The 13,057-nt window shown below is 42.1% G+C and overlaps 1 protein-coding gene across 2 annotated transcripts in view; it reads right to left on the bottom strand.

Moving 5' to 3' along the window:
• Positions 1-683: 683 nt before the first annotated feature.
• Positions 684-13,057, bottom strand: part of negr1 (neuronal growth regulator 1) — a 132,124-nt gene continuing 119,750 nt past the window's right edge. For both annotated transcript variants that reach the window (XM_068707462.1, XM_068707463.1), the window contains one exon: positions 684-3,865. In XM_068707462.1, the coding sequence (XP_068563563.1) occupies positions 3,765-3,865 (101 nt within the window). In that variant the 3' untranslated portion in view covers positions 684-3,764. The remainder of the gene's footprint in view (positions 3,866-13,057) is intronic.

Below are 13,057 nucleotides of genomic sequence, written 5' to 3'. Positions count from 1 at the left end.
AGCCGCAGAAAAATGAAATTTTGCGACGAGCCGCACTTTGCTGCTGCCTGGTGTGTTTCGGTGTAACTGTGCTGCCTGCTAATCAGTATTCCGCTTGCAGTCAACTTTGAAAAACTGGATAATTACCATGACCAATTTACTGTAGCTCACATTCAGTTATAATATGTAGCTACATTACAGTGACACCTAAAATAACTTTCTCATTATTCCAACCATTATAGAAAAAGTAGATCTGTATTTAGTGGTGATCCTGATTAAAGTGATCAAAATATTAGCAGTGATGTAAATGTAACTGAGCGAGTATTATTCAATTACTGTCTGCTAGCTTGAGCTGTACGTTGTAGCTGTACTGCCGTCAAGCTACAACGTACCAGGCTGGAAATTGATGTGTGCAGTCAGCCGACGTAAGATTATTCATTGATCAACAGACTCATTACGTAGCTGATCCTCCAGCAATATCGTTGATATGTTTTTAAAAAGCTAAATGGTACAGAGTGGTGTTTTTTTCTGCCAATATTTCATTTTGTAGATGAGTTAACACAAAATAAACATTAATACAACTTATATGATGCTCTTTTTAAGGGGGAAAGTTGGGTTCAGGGAGACGGTAATAATGAGATGGTTTCAATTCTAATGATATTTTAGTGATAACCCCGTTGAGTGCTCATTAACTCAGATGTGGGTTTATATTGTAACATGAAGACTTTTATTGCAAATAATAGTGATTCGATAAAAGGGACTTGTTAATACCATTATTCAAAAATAATCAACATCCAGTACATTTCATATGTATATGAATACTAGCATGGTCTTGACTGCTTAGACAAGCAACCAACATAACTCCACCATGTGCCACAATAATCAATATGACTCTGAATAGCAGATGATTTTTCAACAAAAGTTGATTCAAATAAATCACAAACCAAGAAATCCAGCTCGTATCTAAGAGGTATGTATTTTTAGACCAGGATTAAGAACCAAATGTTTTGGAAAAAAACTGCTTCCATTCATAAAAAGTATGAATATCTGTAAAATGGCCACCTTAAAACCACAGGTTAACTTTGACATGCAGCACAACCATACTCTCTGCACATCGTCAAACACGCAAGTGTGTGAAAACTATGACTACACACTGGCTCTAAAGATCAAAAGGTATCCTATGTTCTCCAAATATACACACATTGATTCTGTTCTATAATACTGTTACTCTCCGTTTCAAAAAGTAGGTAATTTGATTGCAAACATTGTTCTTTTTAATGTACTCGTCTGACAAAAAATCAACAACAGTTATGGCATCTAAATGAACCCGACAACATTATAAACTATGCCATACTGTACCTCATTCAAATAAATGTCACATATCCAGTTTTACATGTTTCAAATGTAATTTTTTTATACATTGTTTTCATAAAGGAAGAGAATAAATATACTTCTGACCCATTTTCATTATACCTTAACATTTAAACAAGATCATATGGTGCAGTATTTTCATAATTTGTAAAACAAGCTGATAACAATTTCAGAACAAATAATAAAATAAAAATTGTTTAGCAGACCTTAAAACAAATCACCACAAAACGTAAAAGTAATAACAGTGTTTGTGCTTTAAGTCTTTTAACTGCGATGGCTATTTCTCTATAGGTTTGCAGTTACAAGTTCATGTGAAAATACTGCGTGAACTGTTAGTCCCTCGATCACGGGGCAAAATATAACACAATCCAAATCCAAACATGTCAACCTGTACGACAAATACTGCATTTGTATCAGATGCAACTGGCTTATTTGAAAATACCTGCAGGAGCCATACGTTGAGAAATTTAGTTTTTTACTGAGTATGATGCCTAATTAGAAAGATTAGTGCTACTGGTTTATAAACATTCAATAAGCAGTATCTTATTGAGAGCTTCTGGAAGTGTCCTTCTAAAAGGAGGTTCATTTAATGTCTATGGTACTATTAAGGCATTACAGTACAGTATCTCTGTTTACACCATGAATTGAAGATACTTGAGGATGAATATGCCATGTCATAAAGCAAACCTTTACAATATTTTTTTCTTTTTAAGCCTTGATATGGTTGATTTCAGTGAACAAAAAGCCACATTTTCTCCTATTAAACGACCTCATGGTTTAATTTATTCTCTGCTGGACATTCACTGACCTTGTGGATACTGATCAGGTGCTTGAATACAAAAGGACTTTCATCTTGGAGGAGCTCTTAGCACCGTAGGCCATGTTTGTAGAGATGAGCATGTTCATAAGCTTCATTTTGTATTTGTATCTGTTGCTCTTAATTTACATGAGTAGGACTCAGATTGGAGGCGAAGCAGGTTCCCTTATGTGTATTTTTTTTTTATACATCCTAAATGTTGGTGTAGTTGCCAGAAATCTTAAGTCAATGAACTTTGGCTCTCTGGGTGTCCTTTATTCGTTAACTGGTGCAATGAAGTAAATATATGTACTGTAAAAGAGACTGTAATATATTTAAGTATTGAATTATTTTGTAAAGAAAAGAAGAGAAATATAGTACCGCGCTGCAGAATGATGCTTTCCCAGAGTCCATTTTTTAAGTATCGTGCCAAAAGTTGAAGCCAAAAAAGTTGAAGCGACCCACAGTGCGCCGCTGTGGGTTTTCAGCTAGTTGATGATCAGGAGGTTCACAACAAATTCAGAGGCAAAACTCTCTGCTCAGACACCCACGGGAGGTGGCGTGTTGAAAAGAACTGCATCTTTAGGAGAAACGCTTACAACAGTTGAACTTGGGCTCTGCTTTTTCTTCTCAGCAATAACAGCTTGTTGTGACATTCACGTATGTGGACTCTCCGGAAGAAAGAGTGTGGAGTATATACTGTAGTATTTATATTTTCAAGAAAAATGTAAACATAGGGCAGCGATGTTCCTCCCTTCATACTGTACAAAGTCATGAACTGTGTTAATGTCCTTGGTCAAATGAGAAAAGCTGGTCCCACTTCAAAACAAAAAGCCTACTCTATATTAAAATATAAAGATACAATACAGTATACTTTGCTACTTTGACGGCTGCCTGATCAAATCTGTTAGGCAGGCATAGTAACTGACGGACCCATTTCAGAAGACAACAAAGCACACCTTCAACACTGTTCATCCATCTATTGAGTAATCATGACAATACAGGTCCTGAAAAAACTCTGCCGTTATATTCTTTTGATTTTTTTCAGTTTTTTTTTCCTCTATTTTTTAAGCACACTCCATAATCTGAATTTGTATTGTTAGGAATCTAAATGTCTTTCCTTTGTTCAACAACCCAAAATACATTCAATACAACATTGGTATGTTAATTCTGTGTACTGAGAGACTTGGCACAATTGCTTCTTTTTAGCCATGTACAAAAACAGATGGAAATGTCAATTTTGCGCCATCGCCTTCCAAAGAGAGGCATGTAAGTAACTCATTTGGGAAGTTGGGGGTTTTGATATGACTGAAGGGGGGGGGGGGGGGGGGCGAGCACTGATTCACAAGGTGGTCGATCAATCAGAAAAGAAGAGAGGAAATAATAATAATAATAATAATAATAAAAAACATCATAGTATTTACATGACAGAATTTTCACCAAAAAGCAAAAACAAAAAAAAAAGAAAGAAAATCTCCCCACACAAAGTAACGCTGATTATTTCCCCCATCACGGCTTTTCAACAAACTGTACCAGATTGGATTCCAGCCTTCATCAATCATCAATGTCAAAAAGGATTCATAAATGCTCTCGACAGTCATTGTGTCCGGACCCTCGGCTAGTACATGCTGATGAAGGAGGAGAGAGCCAGGACCAGGTATTGGCAGGCCAGCGGGACGTGCGCGCTTCCTGTGCTCCCATAGGGTGCAGTGTTGGGCGCTGTGGGCGGGAAACAAGAGAAGCTCTGATTAGTTGCGATTGCATTTTTCACCATTTGAAAAAACATTGGAGTAAAAATTACAATATTATCTCTCTGAAATGTGGTGGAGTAGAGTCTGAAGCAGCATTAAATGAACAACTAAAGCAAAGTCCAGACAAGATTAGCGTCTTCCATGCAGGGGTGCTGCGGTTGAAGTGCCTCACAAACTGCCTGAGAACGATTACCGATGACCGGGTTAAATCCATCATTTACCACCAGCTGCAGTGTATGCAGCAAAACAGGCAACTAAGTCCCCAGTTCACCGTATGGAAGAGTTAGCAGCCACCATGTTGCGTGCATCGTTGTGGACACATGCAGCCACTTCCCCATTGTTTTTAGTTTAGCTGCGAGGTTGTCCGCTGCTTGTCTGCCTTCTGCCAGTGCATCACAACCCCAAGCAGAACGTTAGCGAGTGTTTGGTTGAGAGAGAAAGCGTGTATGTCACTGTAAGTGTGAGGTTGGCAGTATCGTTATAGCTATGAATGTAGCTGTGCTGTGTACAGTTTATTTGAATAAATGCTACGACTCCCAAGCCAAGCTGCTGATTGAAACCAAGGGGGTTAGCCCCAAAGTTAGCGACAACTCAGGCTCACTTAAGGTGGGATGACTTTTAAGGTGGACCAGCTATTCTCCTGACAAGACGCTCCACTGAGTTATGCTCAGCTTTTTAAACGGTTGAACGGTTAATTAACCCCAGAAATCTGTTACTTCAGATTCTAATATTCTAAAACACTTTTTTGCCATCCCACCTTTTTCTAGTTGGTGTCAAAACACCTCTTTCATATTAGTGGTACAAAAATAGCCATCAGTGGAGAGAGGAGAATAAATGAGGATGACAAAAAGGTCTGTTTCTTCACATTCCTATCTGAGGCGGCTTTGTTTTGGTCTGTTTGTGTTTCTCTGACCAGGAGACAGCCACAGTAATATGAACAGGTATCTCTGGAGGGCTGCGTCAGGCGGACAGAGAGGGCGGGGGCAGCCTTTCATTTGGAGGGGCTACTCAACACAGACACACTCTCTTAGTTTGTAGCTCAATAAAGCACACCTCACGGGTCACAAAACATGCGCTACCTCAGCACACACACACACACACACACACACACACACACACACACACACACACACACACACACACACACAAACACACACCTGCATGCAGGTCTGCGCAACAACGCACACACAAACACACACACCTGCATGTACGGGTCACATGCACGCCTGCGCAAGAACAAACACACACACACACACACACACACACACACACACACACACACACACACACACACACACACACACACACACACACACACACACACACAGTATGGCAGTGCAAACAGGCTCTGCTCTACCAGGGGAAATCATGTGGTGCACAGCCCATATCAGCAGGGTGCCTCTCTTTACACAGCCATATAATTAGTTCACAATGTAACTCCTCTGATGTGGACCTCACGCTGCACAAACACACCGAGCAAAGCGAACAACAAAAATAACCACATACGCATACTGTGCGCACACAGATGCAATCACGAAGGTACAGTATTCTTAGTGTATTCCTGGGGTAAGAAGCAACTCGGAGTTACATGCGGTTGATTGTTGTCCCACTGTGTTGTTGTTATTGTGTCCCGGGTATGTGTTCAATAAGGTGGTTTGTCATTAGTGTGGCGTACCGTATGGCTGTTGGCGTGTTCAAATAAATACAATGATGCAGAGATTGATCCCAACATAATAATAGCTTGTTGGAGAGCATTTTCACATAAGATGCCAGGGAGAGGGGGGGGGGAGAGAGAGACACACACACATGCCATTATCACCTGACACAGCACCGCTTTCACCTGACATTTTCAAGCATTATGTTGGTACTGAAGTTGTTTACCTATTAGAGTGAAAACTATAGCTCTGCTGACAGATGGAAAAGGGGGAAAAAAAAGCAAAAAAGCGGCGAACAGAGGAGCACAAATGGGTGCAAATTTTGATGATGTGTGTGTTAGACGCATGGCTGGCCTGTGTGAACTACGCCCCCCCCCTTGTCTCTGGCTTTCTATCTTTGTCTCCCCCTTTCTACCTCACTCACTCTCTTTGTATCTCTTTCTCTTTCTCTCTCTCTCTCTCTCTCTCTCTCTCTCTCTCTCTCTCTCATCCTATCCAAAGTACAGGATAATGACACAGTTTTCCTGGGCTGTGAGAGCGAGCCGAGAAATGGTAACCATAGCAACAGCTCCTGTCCTGCTCAGCCGGCCCACAGAGTGCGCTGCATTGTGCTAGCCACGCTAGCGAAAAATCATTTAGGTTGTGTGAGTGTGTGTGTGTGTGTGTGTGTGTGTGTGTGTGTGTGTGTGCGCGGTGGTGGGAGGGGGAATAGGCAAATGTCACTATTTCCCTTCTTCAGTTTCTCATCAGATCATCAGTGTTGTTTCTGTCTGAGTAAATGCTGCAGTTATCACGTTAATATCTTGAACACAACTGCTTTTCATGCAGCAGAAGGTAATTATTGGATTGCTATGAACTGTTGACTGTGCTGGAGGTCTTAACAATAAAGCCCTCAGTACTTCAGGAGGTGTTAAGTGAGTTTGGGGGATAGTCCGTGTAACCGGGTTCCTGCCTCCTCACAGTGTTTGATTTTGGGCTTGTTTAATATCTCCCTGTGTCACTGCGAAAAGCAGCGGCCTCCATTGTTTTGACTGTGTGGGTTGTAACTTGCCATTTTAATTAACTCCCCAACCAGGAACTGCCTGCAACACCATTACTCTGCTTATTAACATGAAGGGAATAAGAAAGGGGAAAGAGACGGAGAGAAAGCGAGCGCAAATTAAAGACAGATACGGGGGAGAAGAAGGGGGAATCAAAAGGAAGAGAGTGCTGGGGAAAGAAGACAATGATTGAAAGGGGTGCGAGAGCGAAGCTGCAGCAGCAGCGGACAGGAGACAGAGGAAGAGGGGGGGGGGCTCTGACTGAGCTCTACCTCTTTTGGGTTTGAATTTAATTGCCATGTACATCAGCATCGAGCGGCTCGAAGTACCAGAATCCCAGACAATATATCATAGAGAAACCAACAGTGTCAAGATGCGCAAACGCCAGGAAGACAAGCAGCGCTCCAAAGAGGGGAGAGGAGGGGAGGAGATAAGTGGAGATGAAAGCGATACGCTTCAATTACTGTTTTGCAACTGAATTGAAATGAAAAACCAAAGCCTCCCCAGCTCTAGCCAGAGTCATATGAAAATAACAATCCCTGGTTCTCTCCTCTGATTCTGGCCTGAAGCCATCAGCTTTAAATAGTGTGCCGAGAGTATGAGCCTCTCTCTCTCTCTCTCTCTCTCTCTCTCTCTCTCTCGTCCTTCCTCCCTCCCCCTTCCCACCCAAATCTCCATCGACAGCAGTTTTGTCACCCACATATCATATGCACAACAAATGCTAAGGCCCTGAACCTCGGTCACTGTTGACACAGATAATGAATCATACTGAAATATGCAACAGTGACACTCAATGCTGGGTTTGTTTTGAGTGCCATCTCGAGTGGTATGCGCCGCACCGTAATTCACTGGAACATCATCATTCATTGAATAATAGCGTGAGCTCCTCTCCCTGCCTCTTGTCAACCCTTTATAACACGCTGGGTTTGTAAGGTTAGAGCTCCATTCAGAAATTCTCAACCTTGTGTTTGATTGTGTTATGTTTAATACATGTTCCACAACGGACACCTGAAAACGCGAAAAAAGAAAGAAGAGTAGAACAGAATCGGCCATGTTTTTTTGAGTTGGATTAAATACTCCAAGTCGTTCTTTTGTTGTTTAGCTGATGAGACATCCCTTGAGTTGGTTGTATCCTGTCACGAGGGACGTAGAGGCGGCAGCCAGCTAGGCAGCATCCCAATCCCCCTGAGGACAAGGCTTCAGAGATGGGCTCTGAAGCAAGGGGGGTGGGGGAGGGGTTCAGTGTCCTTGACCATCAATCAGTGTCCTTAGGTCCCCCCCCCCCCCACAGCTCCCCTGGGAAAGCCCACATGAGACCCTCCTGAGCCAGAACTGATCCTGTACACACCATGCTGTAAATCGGGCTAAATCCCTCTACATGCAAGGTTCACAGCAACCGCCAAGGGTGTCTTTAACACAGTACAGCACAAACTAAAAGCAGGGTTGTTTTTTTTTTTACAGCGCTGGTGTTTGGTAAAGAGTATAAATGGAATATCATACAACGCTCATGACATTTGATGAGGGGATGCCGCACCTTCAAAGAATGTGCTGCGCTCCACCGTCTTTTAAATGCTCGCACACTCTTGGTATGCGAGCATTTTATAGAAGGCGATCAAGACATTTTCCATGCTTTACCTCGCTTCAATCCACTGACAGTGAAATACGCTCATCCCCTCCGCCACTCATCTCGTACCCTCTTGCCTGTAGCAGCCTGCCATATTGAGTTGCTGCACAATTGACTTGCCGACCCATCAGCTCATTCATCCTTTTCTCTCTCCATTCCTCCTGTTCCTGTACAAGCAAAATGTCCATCATGACCAGATATGATGTTCAAAACTCATCACCTTCGTCTCCCGCTATGATCATCACATACTGCTGCTCCACAGAGTCCTCATTCACACGGACCTTGGAGCTCATTAGCCCTACCAATCATTTGCATTAGTGCTAGTAATGAAAAGCCTCCATTAATAAGATGGCCTTCAGAGATCATTTACCGTCCTCCGCCTCCCAGCACTGCCATATCCTCATCCCACCCCCTCCATTCTACCCTTCTATGCTCCACATCATAGTACCTGCCGGTTATCAACACCCGGCAGAATGCTTTTTAGGGCTGGAGCCCGGCCTCTAATAGCTCCTCTCAGAATCCGTATCTAACTGGAGAGTGAATGCGTTAGAGAGACGGGTCACCTGATAGCTTGCTGAGTGAGCTGGGACCTCTCGATTGCAGGCAGGCTTTGGCCTTCAGCTTGACTTAATCAACGCCTCTGTGGGATATCTGGACACATAAGAGAGCCCTCAGCACAGCGTGAGCTGAGGGAAGGAATCCCAAAAGAGAAGACATTTCCGACGTTCTCCACACAGATACTGTTCCTTTTCATTATTGATCGACTTTTTTCTTTAACAGTCTCTCTTTCCCTCCTCCTCCTCCAGAAAGTGTGCTGTGTGTCTTCCTTTTATTTGAACTGAATATCGACGGTATGAGTCTGGCATCCAAAATTCAGAGTGACCTACACGTATGTTTATTGCACCTTTCAATTCAAGGACATACTTTATGCAGGGAATCAATGAGCTTGCAAATGATGTACTTTATATGCACGCCTGATGGATGAATCTCCATTTTTCAAATGTTTTATGAATTTTCCCTTGTAGGTTTTTTTTTCTTCTCTTTTCTAAATTTAGAGGGTAAATCCACATCAGCACATTCTGGGAATAAACAAAGAAACGCTGTACAGTGTGGATTGATACTTTAAGCGAGCGTTTTTAATTACAGCATTTCCAAAAGCATAATTACTCCATGACTTTGGCTGCTCCCGCTAAATCTGTTTAATGTTAGAGGCTTTAATAAAATGCACAGGGACGCAAACAAATGGAGTCAGCATGTAGCAAATTCATGCAGCCCTACTTTTCCTTTCTCTCTTCCTCTCTGTCTCTAATAATCTCCCTCTCATATTTGGGTCTCTCACTCCCACTATCTCTAATAACTCCCAATGCCCCTGTCTCTCTCTCTCTCTCACTTTTGAATGCTTATCAGGGTTTTATTTCTTTGCGAGTCCTGCTGCAGGCCCAAGGATTTCGCTGAGTCAACCGCTGCTTAGCTTTTGCAGAACTTGTGATGACAGCGACAGTCCGGCCAGTTATGAGAAACGTCTTACGACAGACCGACACTACTTGCATCTCCAGGAGCTGCTCCATCAATACAGCCCGATAACATCTGATCTCCAACCAGGAGGCTACCCTCTCTTCCTGCCCTTTCCTTTCCGTTCCGCCCTTCTCCTTCGCCTGTAGCGTCCTAAAATAGCAATTCACTGCTATGTATGTAGGATTATGATAAGACAGCTCCCTTTTATCAATTTCCATTATGGTGCTGATAACACAGCAGGCCTGAATGTTGAGGGTTAAGTGCATTTTCTTCTTGATGGATATAAGATAACTTTATCACTGCAGACTGCCTGGTTATCACAGTTCACCTGGGGCTACTCGAATCTGACTGGAATTTGCTCACGCTAAGCATCTCTGTACAAGCACACAAGCTGCAGCCCCAATTTGCTCAGATGGTCAAACTGTATACAGAGCAATCCATATTTTTTGTTACATATTTACCTACCCTGAGCTGTTAATTGATTTCTCTCAGATCAATTCAGTGGTTTACAGAAATTGTTCGACCAAAAAGGGCCAAATCATTTGCTAAGTGATTAGCATGTGCAGTGGATTATTTCTAGTCGAGATGCTGCATAAGACTTGTGGCTGTGAGGAGAAGAGGCACAATTCAATGGAGGCACACGCCATATGTTTACGTTAATTATTGCTAGCTCAAAGTCTGCTTTAGATAGTGTACGCCCATAGGCTGTGTGAGTGTCACACATGAAATATTCCTTTATTACGCCAAGACAAAACCCGAGGCAGTGAATGCACTCCAGTCGCTACTCCTCACCTTGTTGCTGACTGCCTGTGGGAGGTTAAGATAAAAGCTATAGAGTCCTGAAGTGAGCACCATTGATCCAGCGGGGCATTTTATACAGCAGTGTGAGACAGTGCAGGTCAGGCCCTGCCCCTCTCTCTCTCACACACAGTCATTCAGTCAGTCACTAACACACACACACACACACACACACACACACACACACACACACACACACACACACACACACACACCTTCTTTTCTAATGCACACCGTGAATCTGTTAAGTATTTAACTTTTCAAGGTACAACAACTGGATGTAAACATTCACAACCGTTCAGCATTTCCTGTCACAATATATGCTGCAGCTTCATGGACAATATGAGACAAAATGGTGCCATAATGCTACTTAAATGACCCTCTTGAAGCATGTAGCTTTGGGAGATTGCATTCTGGAATGAGAATTACTCCCTTTTTATACTGAAGCCAGAAGACTAATTGTGGTGTTGTTAATTAATTCCTAATACCCTCTGTCTGCAGTCCTGGAGATGGGCTGCAATAAAACAGCAAAAAAAAATAAGTCACTTGTGTCAGAACCATTTAATCTGAATAGCGTATCTAAGGCAGAAATTTGTATTAAATTTGACATGTTAAGTTGACGCTCTTTGTCTGATGTCTTTGTCTGTGGGATCACTGCAGACGAGAGGAATACAACATGAAGGATCCAGTTTGAAGATATGATTTAAAGCATGATGGGTCGGTCTCCTGTTACAGTTCTATAAACACAAGAAAAGTCGTGTATGTGCTTGGGCAGTGGTGGAAGATGAAGTTTATTGTATGTATTTTGTAAAAATCTGGATAAAGAATCAAAAGTAAAGGTGCTTATCATGCAGACAGATTATCAGTGACATATTAATACAGTGTATATTATTGGATTAGTCTCAGTGATGCATTAAATCTACTACAAGGAACTATACTTGTGTGTTATTTATGTTGTCCCTGCGGAGTGTTTCCAAGCACCAGAGTTGCTAAATGCTTCAAAGAATTCAAGAGTAGACAAATCAAGGTGGTTTGATGCAGCACAAAATGCTGCCAAATAAGAACAATGGGTGCATTTAAAAGGTAAGTGTGACGTACATCCAATTTGAGTGTGTTCCAGGCTCTAGATCACTATTTGGAAGGGCTGAGTTGTGTGCACTCTGTACAATGACTGGATGTTAGGGTTGTATGAATGAAAGGCAGACAATACCAGCCCACAATGAAATGTGTCAGATCCTAAAAAAGGGCAATAACTCTTATCTTCTCCTCCAAATAAACCCCCCCCCCACCCGCAAATCCACTTTAGCCATTCCTCTGTAGGCTTATCCTCACTGCCATACTGACACTAGCGACATGCCACTTTCATGGTTGCATAAATATAAGAACTGATGATGGTGACACATGCTCTGTCTCTTTGATGTAGGAGGGAAAGACTTGGTGACTGCAGCTCCCAAGTCTGTAAGTACCACTCTCTCCGCCTTTGTGTTCCTGTTTTTCACATGAGGTCAAACATTATTGACTGGAGTCACTGAGGGGAATAAGTCTGCGTTTACTGACAAATTGGACCGGTGGATTGACTCCTGGTTCAACTCACCTGGGTACCAGGAGCAGCAAATATCAATATGTCTGGTAAAGTGGCCTTTTCCTTCTAATCGACAGTGGGGCAGCAGTTTACTTTGGTTACCAAAACTACCATTCCTCTCCTGCATGGAGAGCCATTTGCTGTTCACTGCGTTTGGTTGTTGTTTCACTTCAGCAGCAAACTAACTGGGTCTTCTTCTTCTTTAAATTATAATTGCAATTGGCAAACCAGCTTATGGGTTCATTAGCGCCACCTACTGGACTGGAGTGTGGTGCAGGAGATTGGCAGCAACTAAATTCTTTTATATTACTGTTGCTTTTAAAAAATTGTTAAACTCTGTACCCAACCAACGTAATATCGTGTTTTTCATCAATCGACCCATTACTAAGCCCCGACCCCACTGCTACTCCATCAATCTGTCAGAGCTACAATGGAGCCCACACTGTCACTAACTGCACTCCCTGAATAAATATTATTTATTATTGATAAAACAAAAAGCAATTTCCGAGAGAAGCAGAAGGGTCTACAATGTGTGTTTGAATGATGTATCCAGGATGTCAACCTGACTCAGGGTTAAGGGTTCATTTCAACCAATCCAGAGTTGGTGATTATTGAAAAAGTGTAAAGAAGAATCAAGGACGTTTTGGTGAGTTTTATTTTGTTTCAATAAAGTCTGAATTAAGTGTTTTTTTATGACTAAAATTACTGTTTTTGTCAATGGAGTCTTGTGTATTTAGCGAGAGAGATATAGCTACTGTTACTGGTAAAACAAAAAGCAGCATGTGTAAGTATACCTTCAGTAGCTTGTGCAGAACAAAAGTGCTAATGCTAATTAATGATGTGCTAACACACTCTGCTAATGTTAGTTCTACAGGTTCTTATGTAGAAACAACGTTGTAGAAACATTTTCTTGCAACATTTTGGGGCAACGAGTATCACTATTACA

This window comes from Cebidichthys violaceus, unplaced genomic scaffold (assembly GCF_023349555.1).
Source record: "Cebidichthys violaceus isolate CVI_PGR_0920_01 unplaced genomic scaffold, fCebVio1.0.p SCAF_13, whole genome shotgun sequence".
Taxonomy (NCBI): Eukaryota; Metazoa; Chordata; class Actinopteri; order Perciformes; family Stichaeidae; genus Cebidichthys; species Cebidichthys violaceus.
This window is presented reverse-complemented; position numbering and strand designations above follow the sequence as displayed.